This window comes from Malaclemys terrapin, chromosome 1, assembly GCF_027887155.1.
Source record: "Malaclemys terrapin pileata isolate rMalTer1 chromosome 1, rMalTer1.hap1, whole genome shotgun sequence".
Taxonomy (NCBI): domain Eukaryota; kingdom Metazoa; phylum Chordata; order Testudines; family Emydidae; genus Malaclemys; species Malaclemys terrapin.
This window is the reverse complement of record NC_071505.1, coordinates 199,456,201-199,480,158: the sequence shown is the minus strand read 5'-3', so window position 1 is coordinate 199,480,158 and position 23,958 is coordinate 199,456,201. Positions and strand designations below refer to the sequence as shown.

The 23,958-nt window shown below is 44.7% G+C and overlaps 1 protein-coding gene across 4 annotated transcripts in view; it reads right to left on the bottom strand.

The window, feature by feature from the left end:
• Positions 1-9,656: 9,656 nt before the first annotated feature.
• NDP (norrin cystine knot growth factor NDP) overlaps positions 9,657-23,958 on the bottom strand; it is a 31,418-nt gene continuing 17,116 nt past the window's right edge. For all 4 annotated transcript variants that reach the window (XM_054005508.1, XM_054005502.1, XM_054005521.1 and 1 more), the window contains exon 3: positions 9,657-17,417. In XM_054005508.1, the coding sequence (XP_053861483.1) occupies positions 17,190-17,417 (228 nt within the window). In that variant the 3' untranslated portion in view covers positions 9,657-17,189. The remainder of the gene's footprint in view (positions 17,418-23,958) is intronic.

The following is a 23,958-nucleotide window of genomic DNA, read 5'->3' as shown; positions in this document are numbered from 1 at the left end:
TTGAACTCTGCTCCCCGCTAGGGTTGTCCGGTTGTGTAAATAAGGCTATTGTGAATAGAAGTCTCCTTGACCGACAGGTGTCACAATCACAGTTTCATTTGGCCCAGGACAAGATTTCATATCAGGTTACAGTAAGTGCAATAGCTTAAAGGCATGATAGTTTATGTATTATATTATATTATATTATATTATATTATATTATATTATATTATATTAAATTATAGTATATTAATTATATTCTAACAACAGCATTATGGCAATCACTTCATTGACACGTCACCACTATGGAAGCAGATTGTGGTGGAATGTGACGAAGTGGGGATTTTCCCTTGTTATGTTGTATGCAAGCCTACGTTAGTCTTACTGATTTGCATGAATGCTGTGTGTGCCTCAGTTTCCCTATGTATTGCACCAGTGTCTAGGTGGTGGGAATAAGGGTGTGTGACTTTTGCGGGGCTGCTCCAGCTGTCTGCATGGATGCTATGGCCGCCTCTTCGTAACCTGAGACCCAGGAGAGGGATGCGACCAGGTGACTCTTGGCCCCGGAAGCGAGATAAAGGCTGGAGGAGGAGCAACGGGCAGGGCAGGGGCCAGGCAGCTGGAAATGAGTCAGTCTGGGCTGGCTTGAGTTGCAGGGGGAGGATCAGCGTCCTGGCTCTGGGCTCCTCTCCCCACAAGATGGACTTTGCTGAAAGTCACCGATTTCTGTGCTAACAAGTTCTGTTCTACGCTGTGTTCCTGTCAACTAATAAACCTTCTGCTTTACCGGCTGTCTGAGAGTCACTGCTAACTGTGGAGTTGGGGTGCAGGGCCCTCTGGCTTACCCAGGAGCTCCGCCCAGGCGGACTCGCTGTGGGAAATGCATGGTGTGGAAGGGGTTGCTCTGAGGTCAGGCCCAGGAAGGTCGAAGCTGTGGAAGCTTCTTGCCCTGGAGACAGTATGCTCAGAGAGAGGAGGCTCCCCCAGAGACCTGACTGGCTTTGTAGGGAGCAGTTTCAGAGCATCGCCCTGGTGACTCTGTGACATGGGGTATTCCAGAAAATAACTTCAGTGCTATGGTGTCTCGCATGACTGGCTGCTCAGTTCAGGTACGTGTCCAGGTGCTAGTGACAATCACTAACGCCCTACATGCTCTTCTTTCCCAGCATCCTGCCATGCTGTGTGACATCTCCCAAGGCATCTCTGCTGTAGTTTCATGGATCTCAACTGTCCATGGCTGGCAGCATAGTATTTGCAGCGTAAGGCTCCTGCTTTTGAAACTTGCTCTCCCTGACTGTGCAGCTGAGCCAGAGAATGACAAGTGTCAGACCATGCTCAGGCTTTTCCCTGGACACTGCTGAATTGTTAATGGCTGTTTTAAGTCAATTGGCATAAGAGGGTGGGACACTATTGATTTTTCTCATTGACAGTTGGATTCTATAGGTTTGAATACCATAGTACAACTCTTAGCTACTTCTCATTATAGTGCTATCTAGGAATAAAAAATAACAATAACATTCTTCATTCTGGTCAAAATCCATTGAGATTCCAGTCTCAAAGAGGTCAGTGCTGACTTAGACTGGTATTTTTTTTTACAGGCTGTTTTATTTAGTAATAACGACATGCTGGGGTTTGAACAGTGAGTTTCTACTTGTAGACTGTAGTCGCCCCGCCCCATGCCCTGTAGAGCATTTCCTGCCCAGTTGAGTTTATCCTCCCAATAGAATTTAAAATGGTGGGTAACATGGGAAAGGGGGGCATACAGATCCCCTGGCATGAGAAGAAAAATGGGGGACCCTGGCATGAAGGCAATAGGCACTCCTGGTACAGGGGGGAAAATAGGGGGGAACACAGAGCCCCTGAGGGGAAGATTGGGAGACTCTGGTTTGGGATGTGTGAAGCAGGAATAGAAGGGCACATAGAGCCCCTGGCATAGAGGGAGAAGGGACAGCCTGTTATGGGTGGTAGCGGGTAGGGGGCAGCTCTGAAGTGGAAGGAGGACATAGGGAGCACACAGAGCCCTTGGCAAGGGAGGGAGATGGTGATGGGCTTGTAGGGAGTCCCTGAAATAGAGGGGGATGGGAGGGTGGCACACAGGGAGCTTGTGGGAGGAATGGAGGGATGCAAGGAGCCCTGGGTATGTCCTAGAAGCTCTGCCTACAGAAGCTACAAAGTATGTATCACCCTCTAGGGGCAATAAAGCCTAATCAGGCTGAATTCACCAGCAAATTTATGCCACAAGCCCCACACAGTCAATGCTACAACTCAGAACAAAAGTCTCATTAAAACAGCCTTCCACAGAGACACTATTTCAGTTTATGAGGAGTGCTCCAGTTAATGCAAACTGTGAAAATAAGGACAGCGGTCCTATATTCCCAGACGTCTCTATGTGCAGAGGATAAGAAAGTGAGCTGTGTGCAGCACGAACTGAAGCATTGCTATTCCCAGAGTGCAGTGATACAGGAGCACCACCTACAGGCTACATAGTTAACTCCAGTTCTCTTCAGTTCTCATCAGAAATCGATGAACAAACAGGAGGAATGTCATTGTCTGAGGCTGCGAAGGGCATATTACATGCAGACAGAAATAAGCAGATGTGGAATTTCTGTACTCCATCATCCCAGAAAGCATCTCAGATCAAAAGGATTTTTATGTTTGCCTAACTGCTTTCTTTTTTAAAACCTCTCAACTGCTCAAGGTCAGGCTGTCATTCATGCAGCTATTTTATCCTTAAGCAATAGCAATATTAAAGTTTAAAACCCATCTGTAAATTTTTAACCTCTTGCTGAAAGGTTGCAAACCATTTCCTCCAAGCTGCTGTTACTCAAGTCATGGCTGCAAACCAGCATTTGACAATAAACAGGATATTTTTCTGTTGCTCTAAAATTTAAAATCCAAGCCTAGCCTTAAGAGGGGAACAACAGAGTTTTTTCCTAAATGTTTCAGCAGAAGTCAGATTATCCAGGGGATCCAAAACTCTATAGTACCTGTGAATATAAGGTCTGAATTACAGAATTATCATTCAGTGCTTGAAAGTATTGTCAAGAATAAATCAAGAGGGTCTCCAAGTCTTTTTTTCTCTTGTATCTTTCTTGAATCTGCCAGGGTTATAATGAATCGCAGAATCATAGAAATATAGGGCTGGAAGGGACTTCAAGTGATCATTTCGTCCAGCCGCCTGCAGGGGTCCTGGAACAATTTGTATAGTGGGGGTGCAGGAGCCATTGAACCAAACTGTAAATCTTGTATATGATGGAAAGCACTTCAATCCAGGGCCTCCAGCACCCCTAGTTCCAGTACCTATGGCCCCTTGTGCTGAGGCAGGACCAAACATACCTATGCCATCCCTGACAGGTGTTTGTCTAATCTGCTCTTAAAAATCACCAGTGATGCAAATTCTATAACGTCCCTTGGTGACTTATTCCAATACTTAACTATTTTAGAGCTAGAAGGTTGTTCCTGATATCTAACCTAAATCTCCAATAACTTCTTGTCCTAAATTCAGTGGTCAGGGGGAAAAATGATCACCGTCCTCTTTTTAACAGCCCTTAATGTATTTGGAGACTATTATTAGGGCCCCCATGAGTCATCTTTTCTCAAGCCAAAATATACTCACTTTTTTCTAAATTTTCTGTCATTTTTGTTTCTCTCCCTTGGACACTGTCCAATTTGTTCATATTTTTCTTAAAGGGTGGCACCCAAAACTGAACCAAGTACTCCAGCTGAGTTCTCACCAGTGTCGAGTGGAGTGGGACAATTACCTCTCTTGTCTTACAAATGACAGTCCTGGTAATACATCCCAAAATGATATTAGCTTTTTTGCAACTGCATTACCTTGTTGGCCTCATATTTTCTGCAGAATTACTGCCTAGCCGGTTATTCCCCATTTTGTAGCTGTGCGTTTGATTTTTTTTCCTTCTTAAGTGATGTCCTTTGCACTTGTCTTTATTGAATTTCATCTTGTCAATTTCAGACTAATTCTCCACTTTGTCAAAATCATTTTGAATTTTAATCCTGTCCTCTGAAGTGCTTGCAACTCCTCCCAGCTTGGTGTCATCTGCACATTTTATAAGCAGAAGGCTGGGCAGCAATTTCCCCAACACAGGACAGGAGAGCAAGAAACAAGGGAAACTCAAAGAAACAGCATGGTTGCAATAATGATATGCAGAGATGGCAGTTCACTGGGATTTAATAGCTCCTACCCATTGTTGAGAATCTCACTGTATTTCTTCAGAGGGAACTAACGGCTTGTCTACATTTACAGCTAAATCAGCACTGGTGCGATCGATGCAGCAATGTCGATTTAGTGGATCTGGTGAAGACCCACTAAGTCGATGGCAGAGTGCTGTCCCATTGATGTGTATACTCCAGCTCCCCAAGAAGCATAAGGTAAGTTGGCGGGAGAGCATCTCCCATCAGTATAGCGTGGTGTAGACACCACTGTAAGTCAACCTACGTTATGTCAATTTCACTTACGTAACTGAAGTAGAGTAACTTATGTCGATTTAAAGCTTTAGTGTTGACCAGTCCTAAATGTGGGAAGCCAACACTGACATTATTCATGGATATTTAATATTTGAGCTTAAAGACTTAATGCAAAACTAGAGTTAAATTTCAGTCCTCATATATTTGCGACAACATCTTACAGGACCCTCCACATTTGCCAAACTGCATTTTCAGCTACAGATTTATATGTGAAGGCCCCCGGATGTGTGCAGTATTAGTAACTCTCTCTCAAAACCTGAGTAGGGCTGATGTGGTAGGAATGGAGGGGCAGAAAAACAGAGAGGAAGAAAAGCTGAATAACTAAAGTCTGAACTTACCTAAATTAATGTTAACTGAATTTTGAACTTAAAATGCTGAGAACTGCAAACATCTACCCCTTTGAATAGCCATTATTAATATGAATAGACCAAGTGTGGGCAAACTTTTTGTCCTGAGGGCCACAACTCAGTATGGAAACTGTATGGAGGGCCAGCTGGGGCAGGAGATTAGGGCGCATGGAGGGGATGAGGGCTCTGGCTGGAGGTGCAGACTCTGGGGTGGGGCTGGGGATGAGGGGTTTGGGGTGCAGGAGGGTGCTGTGGGCTGGGATGGAGGGGTTCAGAGGATGGGAGGCGGCTCTCAGCTGGGGCAGGGGATTGGGGCGCATGGGGGGGTGAGGCTCCGGCTGGGGGTGCAGACTCTGGGGTGGGGCTGGGGATGAGGGGTTTGGGGTGCAAGGGGGTGCTCCAAGCTGGGATCAAAGGGTTTGGAGGGCGATCAGGGCTGGGGCAGGGGGTTGGGGTGCGGTGGGGCTCAGGGGTGCAGGATTCGGGTGATGCTTACGTGAAGCATCTCCTGGAAACAGCGGCCCATCCCCCATCCAACTCCCACACGGAGGCGGGGCCATGCTGCTCTGCGCATTGCTCCATCCGCAGGCACCGTCCCCATAGCGCCCACTGGCTGCAGTTCCCAGCCAATGGGAGCTGCAGAGCCAGTGCTTGGGGTGGGGGTAGCGTGGGCTGTCCCTGCTTCTGGGAGCCGTGCGGAGCTGCTGCACGCACAGAGCAGAGCAAGGCAAGTCCCTGACCCCACTCCCTTGCTGGAGCACCAGAGCGGGTAAAGCTCCCAACCCCGCTCCCCGGTCCGATGAGCCGGTTGCGGCCATTTGCCACCCCTGGACTAGACCCATCTCAGGACTGGATCCTAAGAGAGGGATTTTCAAAGGCTCAGTGAGGGCCTGATTCCATTCCCACTAAAATTAGTGGGAATTTTTCTTTGACTTCACTGGAAGCAAGTTGGGATAGCACTAAAGCCCAGATTCTCAAAGATAATTAGGAACCTAACTCCCATTACAATTAATGGGATTTAGGCACCTAAATGCCTTTGAAGATTTAGCCCTGAGAGTCTTTGAAAATCTCACCACAGGTGTTTACAGAATTCACTTAGCGTGGATCTACAGAGAAACACTTAGGAACTTTAATCTGAATTAAGTAAAAATATGAATTTGAAGTGGATTAGTAAATCACATTAAACCTGTGTGTGAACAATCATTGAAAATTGAAGTAGCTTTAATTCAGTTTATCTTAATTCACTTCCAAAGTAAATTAAGGCCTTGTCTACACTGACAAGTTTCTACGCAGTAAAGCAGGTTTCTGCGTTGTAACTCCTGAGGTGTACACATTGCCAAGCCACTTAGTGTGCAGAAACTGCACAGTTGCAGCACTGTAAAAAATTCCACCCCAATGTACAGATTTCTGCACCGGGCCTACAGCGCCGTGGTGCCAGTACAGACACCCTGGTCGATTACAGCACTGCAATTGGCCTCTGGGAGGTGTCCCACAGTAGCTGTTCTCGCCTCTCTGGTCATCGGTTTGAACTCTACTGCCCTGTCCTCAGGTGACCAACCGTCATCCCCACCCCATAAATTCCTTGGGAATTTTGAAAGTCCCCTTCCTGTTTGCTTGGTGGGGCGTGCAGTGGTTTCAGCACATCTTTCCAGGTGAACGTGCCTGCTCCATGCACCAGGTGATCCCCCGCTTGGAACAATGGCAAGGTGCTGGACCTCATCAGCGTTAGGGGAGCGGAGGCTGTGCAGTCTCAGCTGCACTCCAGCCGTAGGAATTATGATACCTATGGACAGATTTAATGATGCATGACAGAAAGGGGCCACGACCAGGACACACTGCAGTGCAGGGTCAAAGTGAAGCAGCTGCGGAACGCCTACCACAAGGTGCGGGAGGCAAACCGCTGCTTCGGTGCTGCCCCCACAAGCTGCCAGTTCTACAAAGAGCTGGACGTGGTACTCCAGGAAACTCCGGGAAACTCTCATGGACATACTGGGCAATCTGCTGCCACGGGTTCTTTGGCAGAGCTGCTTTGTTTCTTTCCCCATTAAGGGTAACTTTTCCGCGCCACTCTGCCGTCACCGTTGTGGGGGAACCATTGCTGCACACAGGTGAGCCACATAAGGGTCAAGGCAGAAGCCGCAGTCTTGGAGAAGACCCTCCCTTGATTCCCTGCTCACCCTCAGCACTGAGATATCTTCCATAATGAACACAGCCTGTGGAAAATGCGGGGACAGTAATGATTATAAGGTCGCCCCTACAGTGCTGGCTCTCCCCAAGAGCCACATGCCCAGTGTACAGTACGGTCCTGGAACACTGATTTCCCCTGCCCCTGTGGTTACTCACCATTCTGGGGGTCTTGTGGCTCATGTGTGCTTGCCTGGGGTCAGCCAATTAGTGACAGGTATGTGAATAGTGGTTGTGTTTTAAATCACTGAATCAGTGGTCTGTGTGTTGCAAACAACACTGCTTCTGTAAAATGTTGCATTATGGCTTTACAGATATGACCTTGGGAGCCCAACCTCCCTCTTTGTTATTGGTGGCTGAACGGCTGCACAGAATTAGAAAGTGGCCATGGAGAACTAAGGAGGACTTTCTGCATGAGGTCATGATGCACTCCGTGACTGAAAAACAAGAATTGAAGCAGTGGCTAGGTGGTCTGGTGCCGTAATTGGAATATGCGTGCCAGCTATCGCACCTCTGTAGTTAGGGAAGCCCATTTGTGCAAAGCCATCCACAATGTCATGCACATTGCCTAGAGTCACAGTCTTTCAGAGCAGAATGCAATTAACGGCCCTGCAAACTTCCATCAACACAAGTCCACCGCTCGACTTTCCCACTCTGAACTGGTTAGCAATCGATCAGTAGCAGTCTGGAGTAGCCAGTTTCCACAGTGCAATCGCCCATGCACTTCTCCACTGGCAGGGCAGCTCTTATTCTCGTGTCCTTGCACTGCAGGGCTGGGATGAGCTCATCACACAGTCCCGTAAATGTGGCTTTCCTCATCCAAAAGTTCTGCAGCCACTGCTTGTCATCCCAGACGTGCATCACGATGTGATCCCACCATTCAGTGCTTGTTTCCTGAGCCCAAAAGCGACGTTCTCTGTGCTCAGCACCTTCAACAATGCCACAAGCAAGCTCGTGTTGTAGCTACTACGCATGGCGAGATCAATGTTGAACTCCTCTTGCCCCTATAGTTTAAGGAATAACTCCACTGCCACTCGTGACATGTTAGTCAGAGCAAGCAGCATACCGGTCAACAGCTCGGGCTCCATTCCTGCAGACCAAAGAGGCAGAGTGCGCAGTACACAAATCGTTGAAAGATGGCGCCAAATGCAGATGGAAGCACAGAGGTTGCTGGGGTGCGAAGCAATGCATCGTGGGGCATTGGGACAGGACCCAGGATAGCCCGCGAACCCCTCCACCTTCCCACAACTCTTAGCGGTAGAAGAGGAAAAGATGCTCTGTGGGCTAGCTGCCCAGAATGCACCGCTCTGAATGCTGCTGCAGGTGTCACAGTGTGAACACGCTATTGTGCAGGCAGCTGACAGTATGAACACACAACTGTGCTTTCCCGTCAGTGCTTTCTGAGCGGCGCTGTAACTGCCGGCGCTGTAACTCTGCCAGCGTAGACAAAGCCACTTTAATTCTAAATAAGAGTGTCCACACAGGGTTCCGAGGTGAATTAAGCTAAATCAAATTAAGAGCACTTTAAGGGGTTTAATGTGGTTTACCTAATCCACTTTGAAAGTTAATTCAGATTAGTTTTCCTGAATGCCTCCATGTAGCCAAGCCCTTAATGTTAATCCAGTTAGGGCTTGTCTAGGTTTACAGTTAGTGCAGGACAGACCGGGGTATAAATTTACACTGCACAATGATTATCCATGTGGAACCGGCTGCATCACACTAAAAGTTGCCTAGTGCACTTTGATCTACCCTGCTTTGAAATGGGAGTAGATCAAAGCACACTAGGGTACTGCTAGTGTGGGGCAGCAACATCCACATGGGCAGTTGGTATGCAGCACACTAGTGTAAAGTAGATTTAAACCCCAGTCTGCCACACATGAACTGTTCCTCTTGATAAGCCCTTAGTGTTAATTAAGGATTCTTCTTGGGACAAGTCCCATACTCAATGTTCAATAGAACACAGAACACACTCTCATTGTCCCCAAATACACAACAATTAATAATAAACTAAAGGAATTAGAGATCCCTGCTCCCCTTGTGCCATCTTTCCCTTCCTATGGTTATAGTCAATGGGGAAAGAGCTGCACTTTTTAATATCATACAAGAGTTTAGATGAGGCACGGTTTCCAAATGCCCAGAGCAATAATTGTATTAAAGAGACAATAAACCAGGCAAATGTCCTGAAGTTAATAAAACAGAAATATCTGTGGATTGACTATAAGGAAGAGGACTAGAGAAAATATAGATTGCAAGAGTACCCACTAGAGACATGAGACTTCCTACAGGTAAGAGTCTAACTCCTTTTCTCACAATAAGTAATGCCTTACTTCTTGAATAACTCACCTGCTTTCAGTGAGAATGATCAATAAGTTAGGTACTAGTGAAAGTGAGCAAGGATGCCCGGATTTGGCCCATACTGAAATTAGATTGATCAGAAGAATGGCTTCTACACTGATGGGCACACAAAGAGCCTACTTCTCCGTTCGAACGAGTGTACGTCAGAAGTAACTGGATTAAATTCAGTGGAGTTATGTGGTGTAAAACCAGCGTGAGTGAGACCAGAATCCAGACCCAATGAGCCACCAGAAAAAAACTGCAGCTGCTGGTCTTCTGTAGCCACAGGAGATGGTGAGAAACTAAAATAACAACATATTTGAAAAATAATTTGAGGCCTTCCTTTATCTGTAATAACATACCAACATCTTCTGTCACAAAAAATAATCACAAAACAGGTTTTCTACTTTTACAAATTGTCAACAGAGCACACAAAACATTTACTGGTTTATTGAAATAAAATACTATCGTATCAGTCACTGCGAGCTCAGGCATGCCCTCCTGCACCCCATTATATGTACATTATGCTGCAGCCATCTTGCTACAGCAACTGTGAAATTCAAACTTATAGCCCGCAAACTTTCCTATATTTGAATCCTCAGTGCCAAACAGTGATGCTCCTGACAAGATAGTATTATGCACAAAGCCAACTCCAAGTGACCCAAATCTGGCAAGTGGTTTTGGTCATGGCAAGTCATTTTGCTCATGCAGCATTTATAACTCACAAAAGTGTAGTTATTCTTTTTGCAAAAGCTGCTTAATTGTCACATGTTATAGCCGTGCAACATATCTGGCAGATAGCAATACAGTATATACATGTAAATGTGTTATGCACATAGATTCATTAACATTATTGGCGTATGTAAACATCCCTCTTTCCATAGCATTTAGAGCACTGTGTTTATTTGGATCTAAGTATTTTACAAATGAGCATCAACATTAACCTCTTGCTCCCTAAACCAAAAGGGTTTGAGCTGCTTGCGGCTGCATTGCTCCCAGATCAGAGAATCTGAGCCTCATGTTGCTCGGCAGTGACACCTGCTGGTCATTGAAGTGAAACATTAATAGAGGTCAGAGGGAGTGACAGTTGTGAGGCTGCAGGGAGACGCCTCAAAAAAAGAGACTCAACCAGCTAATAAATACAGTATTATATATATTATGTCTCATGTTTAATGGTACCAAATTGCTTCTAAATAAAACAGTGACCTGTGGCTAATTGTTCTTAAGAATCTTACTACCCCTGCAAAATTACAATACTGAAAACCTCATATTGCTTTCATATGAAAGGAATGGATGCTTTTATGTTTTCAGATGCTTTTTCTATTTGAAAGTAGAGTGCAGTCAAAAGAGCCTAGTCCTGATGGAAAATTAGAAAATCATAAAATCCATGTAGCGCTCGTGGTTACAGTTAAAAGCAAACTGATCTATCTATAGGCTAGCGCTTTAACTCTTCCTGGAAGAAGAATATTTGTAAACAGGGGCATCATTTCAGAAAAATTCTGGTGGGAGGCAAAGTTGTGTCAGCATATAGAACATTCTATGTGATTATGTTATACCCTGCAAATCTGGGGCTGGAGGGAAATGGAAGACATAAGGAAGCAAATAGACCTATGAAAGTTGAGGGGGCAACTGCCCCTGAATCCCGTAGCAAATGATGTTCTGGTTAGTAAATTACTCAGGGAGTTTTATTTTTTTTTTAAGTTTTGTTTTTTTTAAATGAGCCATGTTGTTATTGGTTAATTTTGGTCAGCTGGCTAAAGGAAGGATTGATTTTTGTCACAGGTAAAAGATTTACGGTGTTTCCTTGATAGCCCGTTTAGATTCCTCACAATGTTCCAGAATGGTCTGTTTGTCACCACTGGTATTTCTGGACCATGTATTTCTCTGTGAAGCCCCAACAGGAATGCTTATTCCCACCAACAAGACCCTTGAACTCAGGAGTACCATCTTCTGATCCATGTAAAGCATCTTTCTCCTAGCACGAATCACTGAAGGGCCCAGATCTGTACCCTGCCTGGCTAAGTCAGTTGGAAGCTGTTGATTATACCTGTCCAGCATTTCTTTGAGCCCCATGTAAAGATTTTGACCCATTACTCACAGAATACCAGGGATAGACTCATTATTCACATTTCCGACCACCCCTTTTTGCACTTGCACAGTATAAGAAGCTGATCTGCAGCTAGTTTAAAACACTCTGTGCAGCATATTTGTAAGGGCGCCTGTTTCAGTATCTGTAGCAGTGTAATCTCTCTAGTAAAGTTGTCAATCACTTGTGCTGCATTCATGTTTTTGTTTCAACCTTTGTGTTTCAAACATCTATCGAGTCAAAGAAGGTAAGAAAAACACCCTTATAAATACTGAAGCTCCATATGCTCGCGGTGATCTGTTTCAGTCTCCTGCCAGTACTATGAACTTTTTTAACTGTTTGGATTTTCTGAAAAATACCTATGCACAGAGCTGGAGGGCAAATTCCCTGCTACGCGGAGTTTTCTATTCTTTAGGGCCTAATCCCATTCCTCTCAAACTCCATTGCAAACCTTCCATTAACTTTAGTAGCATAGGAAAACAACACTGAAATACACCTTGCCATCCAGAAAAGGACACACCAGCATTCTAAATAGCTCTTCTTCCCAAATCAGATGCTAAAAAGCAGAAGCAGCACTGAAGAAAGACACACGGAAGAGCAGGAGATTGGAATATTCCACTGCTGCAGTAACTTTTAGTTTGTATTCTTCTTGCCTGTTCACAAAAACACATTTAACTGCAAATTATACATCTTGGTCTGTGTGTCAGTGCAAATCTGCTAGAGTTGCCCTGTCGCACACCTGTCTCTGAGATTATAAAATGTTTTAATTTGTTATTTGATGGACAGTAAAAAGCGCTCATTTAGGACCTGATCTGAAGCCCATCAAAGACTACGGACTCCCCTTAATGTCAATGAACTTCATATCAGGCCCTTTTATTGTACTTAGCATTGTACAAACAGCTGACAAAAGCACTTGATTATGCCAAGCAGAGACAGCCAGGCTCAGGGTCTCTTATCTGTAAAAGTTCTCCATGCTCACAAGCCAAGGGAAAGCACAATTAATGTCCCTGTGGACATCTTCAGGAAAACAGTGAGCTCTTAAGTTAATTGTTATTATTTATATAGGGACTGACCCAGCAAAAGCACTTAAACATGCATGTGACTTTAAGCACATGAGTGGTCCCACTGAAGTGGGGCCATAGTACTCAACGTATGCTAGATTATGGTCTTTTTATTCTGGCACATCACAACTTCTTCCTTATGGGGTCTCCGATATACAACATTGGCTTATAACGTATTTCTTACACATAAACAATCCCGATGAAGCTCTTCATTATAGTTCTTTTCCATGCTCCAAGTTTGTGTCTTTCTCTGTAGGGGCTCCATTAGTAAATCATTTTAATGCAATTAACCCAATTCAAATTGAACTATAGCATTGCTGATGCGGTAGTATATGGTTTTAAAAAGTAAACCAATTGGGTAGCATGACACTGCGTAGTACACAATGGGAGATGTGGATACAGAAGAGATTGTTGGGGGTCTGATTTTGTGGCCCACACATTAAGAACATGATGAAGAGAAAGGAAGAAAGGGGAGGATGAGACAGAAAAGCGGGGAGAGGTGATGGTGGCCTTTGGTTGTAGAAGCATCACCTGTTGGGCAACCACAGAATGTTCTTGGAGGAAGCTGCCCATCCTACAAGTGTGGTGGATCCTTCTTCAGGAAGGGTCAACCTCAGTGGAAAAAGAAAAACCACACAGACACACACATTCAGATGCTGAGGAGAGGACACTATTGCAAAGAACCCACTCCTCAGCATTATCTAGACAATTATCCCTTTCTGTTCTCAAGGAACAACATTATTATAAAGGTACTTAGAGTGTAGTCAAACCTTCAGAACATATCAGATATGTATCAAGTACAATCTCATGCTAAGGAAACAAAGTCATTTAATTTTCATGTTTTCTCGCACAATGAGTCAAATCCTGTGGTCCTTTGTTTTCAAAGATGGTTGCTCTACATGGGGCACTTGAATCCATATTGTTGCACATAACTGATGATTTATGTACTTTGTTTAGTTGCCTACAATGGATATATCGGTGTCAAAATATGGATTTAGGTGCTAAATTTTAGGCACTTGTTTAGTGACAGCTACAGTCTGGCTGTAATGATAACCCCCAGGGATGTTAGAGGAGGAAAAATGAATTGCATGACCTTTTTCTTTCTAAACATCATTCAGCCAGTGAGTTGTCATGAAGTCCACTACTAATAATCATTTCAACTGTCTAGGGCTGGATAATTCCCATGCTACATGAAAACTGGGCCTTCGGTCCTTATCTTCTGAAGTCAATAAGAGTTTTACCTGAGGAAGGGCTAAGCAAAAACCAAGTAAGAACTTAAAGATTTGGCTCAGAGTTTGTTATTTACCAATTCAACTTGTTTGCAAATAGGGTTGGCACCTTCATGTCCCAACTCTATTATATTTATTTGACCCTATAATTAAGTAAAACAAGTTGAATTGACATCACAATTATTTGCCTGGCAACAGATTTTGAGGTTACAAGGAGATGACTTCACTATAGGATCAAGAGAAGGGAAAGGAATCTTGGGTGTGAGAGAAAGCTTTTGTTAAAACACAAATATCTTCTGTGAGACTTATTGTCACAATAATAGCTCTTGCATTGTGATGGAAAACGGACACAGGAATAAATAGATCCCAAGTTTTTCTCTCACTATAAATATTCTCTTTTTTCTAAGTTGGCTCTGGTGTGAAAGTCTTTCTTTAACCCCCCCTCTCTTCTTACCAAAGAGAGAGAGCAACAGCACAATCAATGAGTTTTTCAATTTGGTATTAGTCATCAATCCAGTCTTGTCTAGCTTGAGACATTGGCTACTGTACAGTAAAAGCTTCAAGTGGCAGATCCTCAGCCTGTGTAAATTGTCAGAGCTCTAGTAACGTCAGTGGAGCTGAGGACCTGCCCCTGGATGTCATGTGGTGGGGAAAAAGGGAGAGACACTGAATACCAGCAGTTGCCCTTAAAATGTTTCCAGTACCTTTGTTAACTAAATAACATGACTTCAGCTCATGCAGAATTCTCTGTCCTAAGTACAGGGATACTTTGTATATTTTGAGGTAATAGTATGTAGTTATCAAAGATAAAACTGAAAATGTACTAGGGCAACCACTATAATTTTAGATTATTAATGGTTCAGATAATCAGGGGAATTTTCTATATAATTAATATGGAGACACGATCCTGTTTTGGATAATGAAGAGTTTTAGATAATGAAGGTTGGACAGACAGAAAGGCGCACAAAAATGTTCCTTTGGGTGGAGGTGGGGGCCTTGTACAAACTAGTTAAGTAATAATGTTCAGTACACACTCCTATCTGTCATGTTCAAACCATTCATCAGATATGAAAAGAATCACCATCAGAATGAAATAATGAATCACGTCCCAATTGTGGTCCTTCAGTCATGGTCCTGGCATTTGACTATGAGCTACATAGCTCATAACAATTTGATTCACTCTTCATCCACAGCTCTAAGAGTTCTTATTTAAAACTGGCCATTAATGACAAGATATTCTCCAGCAGACAGGGGCTACCCTTTTCAGTCTATAACACCTATCTATCACTAATATCTATAAGAGTCTGTGTACGTTTGGCCCCAATCATTTTCTACTTTTACTGAATTATATCCTGCTCCAGAATTCAGCTGAGTATATGCCTGCCACTTCTCACTACTTCCTATAGTACTCCTGGGGAAGTAATGGTCAAGGACATTGGTTCTGCCCGGTCGACCACGGTAATGCATATGTAAGCCATGGAAATCCTCACTTCCCAATTTCAGGCCACTTAATCTGTTTCTTTATATTAGAGAAAGACCTTGGGGACTCCTTGAGCATGCTCAATGGAATCCCTGTGATGTAACTGTCAAAAGCCTGGTTGCTATATATGGCAATTGTTCAAGACAGATTAGATGGCATACAACAGATGGGCTGCATTCTGGATTTGTCTACCCACTCCCAACCCCAACCTCTGCCTCTCCTATTCATCATTGTGCAATAACGTTCAGATTACTGCTGGAGTAACTATTGGACTTTAGCCATATTCCAGGTGGGTGTCAGTGTGGATTTGAAGCTGGACTGAATCTGGCATTATGAGCCATGGAAGATGCTTCCATGCGCTCTCTACTTCTTTGGCTTTGACTATCTCACATGGAACGTCTGTTTAGGTTGATCTGGGTGCCGGGAAGAGATAGACTATCCTATTCAGTATATCGCCATTAAAAGGAGCCAAGATCCAAATAAATTTACATAGTTTCCGTGTTGTGGAAGGCTATGGGTATTTATTGTTCAACTGACCCTCCCAAAAACTAAATGTTTAAGAGTGGAGTCAGCTTTAACTGCATATAAAGTAATCTGCCACTTAGGGGCACCGTTTTTTTGAAACTTTGCAGAGACAACGGCCTTCTGATAGTGGTGGGGGGTTACAGTGAGGGCAGTGGCTTCAGCATATGTTACTGAGCATGCTCAGTCCATGTAACCATGCTCAGTACAAGCCAAGCAGCAAATTGGGGGGCCATGTGACCCTACCCCTCCCCGCCCCCCACATCACCTCTGTTTGCATGCCAGGCAACCTCTGTAACTCATGGGCTAGGCCTATTTCCTTGTACAACAGGGGTCCTAGAGGGGAAGGCAACTGGTGGTCGGATCCTCCCTTGCAGAGAAGCAGCATGATCCAGTAATTAGTACACGACTGGGATTCAGGCTCTGCCATGGCCTTGTTGCAGGCAGATCAGTTAACTCCCCTGTGCCTCAGATTCTTTATCTTTAAAACAGGGATATGATACTTACTCACTTTGGATGAAGTACGTTGAGATCTATGGATAAAAAGTATTCCTACATATTGTTATTATTCTGGCAGCTCTGGGATCTGTTCCTCCTGAGGCCAGCCCAGTTTAAGAAGAGATTCTGTTTAAGAGGCTCCATTTTTAAATTGTAAACCAGGGCTTAGTTTCTAGTTTTTAATTAGTGCACTTTGTGACAGCTACAGTCTGGCTATAATGATCACCCCCGGGATATTAGAGGAGAAAGAATGAACTGCATGACCTTTTTCTTTCTAAATGTCACTCAGCCACCAAGTTGTGATGCAATCCACTACAAATAATCATTTGAACCATTTAGAGCAGGACAATTCCCATGCCTCGTTCGCTATCCAGTTCACTTTTCATTTATTTATTTATCTGTAATTTCAGCTAAACCGCAGTTAAAATTGTCCAGAACTTGTCTGCCAGATCAAGTAACATATATCCCTTACCATCAACGGAGTTCATTCTGAAGGGCAATATAACTAAGGGATCAAGAATAGAATGACACAATAAGCAGTCATATGCAGGAATGGAGCCATCCTGCTTCCAAATGTCAACTCTTGTAGAATATAGTATCTCCAGCAGATGGACCCCCGTTGTTCTCTCTCTGTCTCTTTATTGTTCACTGGCAAAAATAATAAAACTCCCATTAGTCCTTATTCAGAGCAGAAGAAAGGCTGAGCCTGAAAATATACCCCCCAAAGTATCCTTTCAGGGGGAAAAAAAGATTCATGTCTCCAGGGTTTTGTCTTCAGCACAGACCAGCAGATGGATGTCTTTGTTTTCACAATCAGCACAATCCAGGGCCTCAGTGTCTTTCATTTTCTACCTCTCAAATCCAACCCAGCGTGATGAGCCCTGGTAGTAGGAATACTTTAATAGTGTGCTGGTGAGTTCTCAGTGGCTGGAGTTGCTTTCTGGGAGCAGTGTCCCCCCTCTCCTCATTGCAACTGGTGTCCCCCTAGGAGTTGCACTCTTCACAATGGCAGGACAAGATGTAGCGGTAGGTAGCAGTGAGCCTCATGCCACCTGAGCAGCGCAACCTCATTGCTTTCAGCTTGGAGGTCTGGGGCCGGCAACAGTGGCAGGTAGAACGGAATGGTTGTTTTAGGACTGTGCTGAAGGAGACCATCGGCTCAGAGCGTGATGTCTGACTGCAGCGTCCCTCGCAGCGAGCCAGCAGCACCATCTGCAAGATAGAACAGAGAAGGGTTAGGAAACATACACACACCCCATCTGTGTAAGTGGGTGGCCAAGGAATACAGACATGGAGTTCATTCAAATGTACACCTCTATCTCAATATAACGCTGTTCTCGGGGGGGCCAAAAAATCTTACCGTGTTATAGGTGAAACCACGTTATATCGAACTTGCTTTGATCCACCGGAGTGCGCAGCCCCGCCCCCTCGGAGCACTGCTTTACCGCATTATATCCGAATTCGTGTTATATCAGGTCGCATTATATCGGGGTAGAGGTGTAATTGAATTTAAGTGTCTCAGGATTAACTGGGAAACACATGGTAGTGGCTCTTGACTATCTAGTATGATGCATAACAGTAATAATGGACTGTGTCCAGTCCAGATTGTTCAATGTTAAGTTGTATTTTATGTACAGTACTGTAGAAGAGAGCACCATCAGCGTCCTTGAGTTCTGGACATCATCATCCATTGCTTGCATTTCAAATACAGTTGTATGTGCAATTACTGCAACTTTGCCTTGCCCTGAGCTCTCTGAAAATCAAGACCTGAAATCATAACTGACCAATCAGGTTGAGACTCTTAGTTGGCTAATATTTAGCATTTCTAGTTAATAAAACAGGTGGTCACCAGAGCTGGCTTTTATGGTCTGTGAATCCCAGAAGTGCATCCCTTAGAAATATAAAGGAGAATCTCAACTTTCTTATTTTTAAAGTAAGTTTCTAGACCTTTTCTTTGCAAAGATCACCTTAAAGAGGTAAATCAATATAATGTAATGAAGATATAATGTAATGAAAATATAAACTAATATAAACTCTTTTCTGGGTTTGAAAGCTTATCACTGACTTTTCCTAACAATATTAAAGGCCCACTGGTCTGTCTCTTCTTCCACTGAATGAACTGTGAATAGATGAAGACATATTACAGACCTGGAAAAAACTAAAGAGCTTCCATGGTGATTACCCATTTATTTCCCTTCCAAACAATCTGCTGTCCAGCTGTGAAGAAGAGTAGAAACTGTGTTAGGCCCTGTCTAAACGACAAAAAAAAAAAGCTAACTCGAGTTAAGGGCTATTTCAAACCACAGTAGCTAACAGTTTATGTAGACACAGTCAGTATTTAACAACTTTAAAGCTACCCCATGGCCAACCCGCATGATTTTACAGCTGGTAATTGCTCTGCCTACATGAGGTGTTTCAAACTAGATCAGCAAACTTTAGTTAGCCAGGACAGAGTCATAGATTCCAAGGCCAGAAGGGACCACTGTGATCATCTAGTCTGATCGCCTGGTTAGCACCAGTCATTGAACGTCCCCCAAATTCCTAATTGTGTCTAGCTCCAACTTCCAGCCACCAGTCTGTGTTATATCTTTCTCTGCTAGACTGAAGAGCCTTCTGGTATCAGATGTCTGTTTCCCACGTAGGTATTTATAGATTGTGATAAAATCACCCCCTAACATTCTCTTTGATACTAAATAGATTGAGCTCCCTGAGGCATGTTTTCCAATTCCTTATTCATTCTTGTTGCTCTTTTTCTGAACCTTCTCCAATTAACATTTTAAGTTTATTTTTTTTCCCAGAATCCCGAGAATGCCTAATTGTGCCACTATGTCTTTTATCTGATTGCAAGAATTCTTTTTCAAAGATTAATAGAAAAGCATTTCAACTGAAATGTTACATGATCCATCATGGGATACATTACCATGCAGTGAAGAATACCTGTAAATGATGGTGTTCTTAGCACTGGAATGTTTATACATTTTTGGCTCCACTGTCCTAAAAAAACCAAAAACTTTAATCTCACCACTCTCTGCCTAGACCTGCAGGTGTCGCCAGAAGCAGCAGAAAACAATGGAACTGGGGAACGGAACTGGGGACAGGAAAAATATTACACGACGTAACTGCAAAGCAGAATTTTTTATGTGCCAGCAAGAAATCTATTCAGAGCTGACACTAATACTAGTCTTCCACAAAAAAAGACCCTTTTTTTGCAATAAAACTGCATTGTAATTGTTTAGTTAGTCTAATAAATTTAACATAGTGATTTTAAAACAAAGTATCACATTCTTTGAAGATCATATAATTGCAAAATTTTGCTCCGGTATCAATGGAAAGATAGGCTTTCTAGTGCATGGTAATTTTTAAAACTATGTTTTTTCCTTACAGCCCCTATTTATAGGTTACAGTCTAAATTTTAAGAGTGGCACTGCATCATGGGAATCATAAACTTTGTAGGGAAAAAAAGTAGTCAGAATTCACATTTAGATGCCCTTTTAAACTCTTGAACTAACCTGTAACTTAACCTCCTCCTCATAAATCCCAAACATCACCAGTATATTTTGGCAGGTGTGCAAATGAGCTGGAAATAGCAGGTACTTTAAAAGTTTTGCTTTGCCATTTAATCAATTGCAGCAGCTGTTTATTGCATTGTATACAATAGTGAAATAGAGATTATTACTCCATTAAATAATTAGTAATGCTATGATAGCATAGCGCACTAATAGAGTAAGTGTATATATAGTAGAAATGTATGGGTATTTTATAATCCAATATCCACATGTGAGTTCTCCTCCTCCCCTACAAAACCAGGTACATGTCAGATTGTCATGCTATTCCGGAAGTACTAGGGTGACCATATTTCCCTATGCTGAACACAGGACACCAGGTAAAATTACTCATATTCAAGTGAGTTCAATGGCAATCAATCAGAGCTATGCAGTACAAACATTCAAATTAACATCAAGTTGACTGAGCCTGTTAAAAAGAAATACTGCATAGTTGGATTCTTTTTATTTACCTTCTTATCTTTAAGGTTTTAGGGTTCACATGGGGAGGGGTCACACACACACACCTACCCCTCCCCCCACATTCACACACACACAGTCCCATACACCTCTCTCACCCGAGGAGGGGCGGGGGCGGTGATCGACCAACCCGACCCTCCCTGCCTGGCACTCTCCGCCATCCATGCCTGGCTGGGCCCCCTGGGCGGACCTGCCTCTCCTGGTACCTGGTGCTGTGTCTTCCTGAGGCAACACATGGTGGGCACGCAGGGTCATATGCCGCCCCCCCGCCCCAGATTTCTGCCAGGGTTCATACCAGAACGTGGCCAGCAGCAGTCTTTCAGCACTGTGCAGGAGGGAAGGGATGGGAGCTGCTTCCAGCTGCAGGGAGGGAAGGGATGACCTAACTTGTATCTTTGCAGAGTTCATCTCTTCCCTCCACCCCCACCCTCTGGGTGTCTGGAAGCAATTTGTCCCTTCCTGCCCTCACGGTGTGGAAAGGCAGCTAACACCTCCAGGTTGCTGCTGGCCACCAACATAACCCAGCCGCCTCCAGCTACAGGGTGGGCAGGAAGGGGTTAAGCCCTAAGGATGTATTGTGCACCAGGGCCCAGGGAACCTGACTGCAGGGGCTTCACCTAATGGGGTCAGAGAAGTGGCTCAGCAGGGGAGGGGGCCTAGTGAACAGCACAGCCCTGCGCTCCCTGGGGGAAGGACCCAGGGTAGGGGGTGAGGTGCTAAACCCCTGCCTCAGGGGCTGCTGTGGAACCTGCATGTTTGGGGTGTGAACAGGCTGGAAATTGCCCCCCCCCTGCCACTCCAGAGCTTAGCTTAGGGGCGGAGAGGCTTCCCTGTGCCAGTGCTGTGCGGGGCTTTGGTCCATGCAGGGCTCGGCTCCTTCTGGCCAGCGCCCTGGGCCAGAGGGTCTTGGGCTTTCCTGGGGCGCCGGCCCAGCCAGAGGCAGTGGGGGAAGGAAGGAGCCTGCCAGCCAGGGGCGGCTCCAGACACCAGTGCACCAAGCGCATCCCTAGGGCGGCAAGCCGCACTAGGGCAGCCTCCCGGTTGCCCTGAGGGTGGCAGTCAGGCTGCCTTTGGCGGCATGCCTGCAGGAGGTCCATCGGTCCCACGGTTTCGGCGGCAATTCGGCGGTGGGTACGCCAAAGGCGCGGGACAGGCGGACCTCCCGCAGGCATGCCGCCGAAAGCTGCCTGCCTGCCGTGCTTGGGGCGGCAAAATACATAGAGCCGCCCGTTCTGCCGGCCAGGCTGTTGGTGAACTGAGCGCTCTAACCGGGGGCTGGGAGTGGGATGCACCCACTGTGGGGGAGGGTATGGAGGAGCAGCAGGGCTGGGTGGGGGTTAGGGGCAAAGCAGGGAGAGGACAGGGAGAAAGGAAGCACATAAAGGGCCAATGGGTGGGCAGCAGAGGCAACACATGTCTGGTTTTAAGATTAAGTTAGACAAGTTTATGGAGGGAATGGTTTAATGGAAAAACATATTAGCTGAGGAATACGAAGCAATGGTAGGTAAACAGTATAATGGCTAACAAGGGTCAAGCTGGAGACTCTTGCCTACATGCTCGGGGTCTTACTGATCGCCATATTTGGGGTCGGGAAGGAATTTTCCTCCAGGGTAGATTGGCTGAGGCCCTGGAGGTTTTTCTCCTTCCTCCGCAGCATGGGGCAGGGATCTCTAGCAGGAGGGTTCTCTGCCAATTGAAGTCACTAACACACAGGAGTTGGGGACTTCATCAGCAGATTCAAGGAAGGGTAGGGACGGCTTTGTGGCCTGCAGCATGCAGGGGGTCAGACCAGATGTTCATAATGGTCCCTTCTGACCTTAAAGTCTATGAGTCTATGAGTCTACATAACTGGCTGCTACCTGGTGCCTGCCCGCACTCACCAGCCACCACAGCTCGCAGTGCGCAGCCAGTGCTGGCCAGAAACGGGATGAGGGGGGGCCCAGCTGGCTGGAAACTGGTACACAGAGGTACTGCACTGATGGACCAGCAGGGGGAATGGCCATCCCCTCGCGCTGCATCTTTGCCCCGCCACCAGCCTTGCATACCAACCCCCATCGATGTTCACTGGACCCTCCGCACTCCACTGGTAGACAGGCGGCTGGTGAGCCGGGATCTGGCCAGTAGTACTGATGGGGGGTGGGAGACAGAAAATACGGGACAATTTGCCTGTTTTTCAGAAAAAGTCAGGACACCTGCAGGAGGGCTTAAATACGGGACTGTCCCTTTAAAAACAGGACGTCTGGTCACCCTAGGAAGTACAGTACCGCTTTCCTAATGCAATACAGGAATGATGGGGAGGATCATGATTGCCCTTCTGTACTGGGATTGGATCAGCTAAGCAAAAACCTCACCCTAACTTACAGTCAGCAGGACTCAACTATTCTGAAGGTTGGGTGCAAGGAGTGGGAGTAATTCTTATAACACATTCAGAGATCATTACAAATGGGCCTAGAACTTTTCCCTAACTCAAACCATATCCTTTTGGGAATTCAAGCTCTTATTAGTGGTAGTATTTCTCATCTGCACATTTCCCATGACTGGCTGGGTCTGAAAGTGGACATGCTGAAATATGTGTTCTAATTTTATATCTGTAGTACTTCTGGCCTGGCATCGAGCTGGAATTACTGCAAATCTCATGGGATCTTTTTCCACGACCACCATTATCTTAAACATATATACTAAAAACTCCTCTTACGGTATGTCTCTATCCAGCCTGGTCTCATCATTCTCAAATGTCACTTGCAGCACTCTTTTGGCACATCCAGAAACAGTGCCTTATGACAGTAATGTAATTCAGGCGGTACTGATTCAAGAGGCATTGGGGATTCAATGCCTTAGGGTCCAATGAGTCTTGGTGGCAGAGATAAGATAGAATATAAGACTGGTCAGGGAATTCAATTCATTATGAGCTGAAACAAATGCTTTGCTTCAGGTCAAAGTAGAAGAACATTGTCTTTTAGGGTTGAATTACATTGTCTCTTCTTGGTGTCTCTTCTACATACTGTATATAGTGTATTACTATGTTAGCTTCTCAGTCCTGAGGCCTGTGTTCAACATCCAGTTGAGGTCACAACTGAATGGGATTTGATCAACCGAATTGCATTCAATGGACATATTAAATGTCACAGAAACACCTTCCAAGTGGACCCAATTGGCAACCTCGAAGGCGAAAACAAAGCACTTGATATATTTTAGGGCATAATCCTTCATTATCCCAGAATAGACAAGAAAAACGAATAGGGATTTTCCAGCTCTAATTTTGATGATTTTATGATGCAGTAGCGGGAACAACACAGATCAGGAAATAGGCCCATTAGCAGAACTGTGTAGAAAAGTGGCTGTGCAGTGGAACAAACCCATCACAGAAAAAAGGACACAAATCTATGGTTGAAATAGATTATCAGTCTGTGTTCTACAAAGAAACAGTACAAGGGGTAACAACACACAAAAAACACACAGATAATCCAACAGAAACTCAGTGTTTCTACACTATATATAAAGAACATACCCTGCCTATATATTTCAAACTAATATTTTATCAGACCATATTTTAAGACAGATTCTGAGGCCAATCTGCATAAGGGAATCTAATATTGTGCTAGTAGTGTATGGTAGCTTCAGAATAGTCACTCTCACAGTAGCAATGTCCTGGATCTACAAGATCTTAACAACATGAGATGGTTGAAAAACTGTTTCATAGGAAATTTTCAATTTTTTTCCGGTTTGCAGAG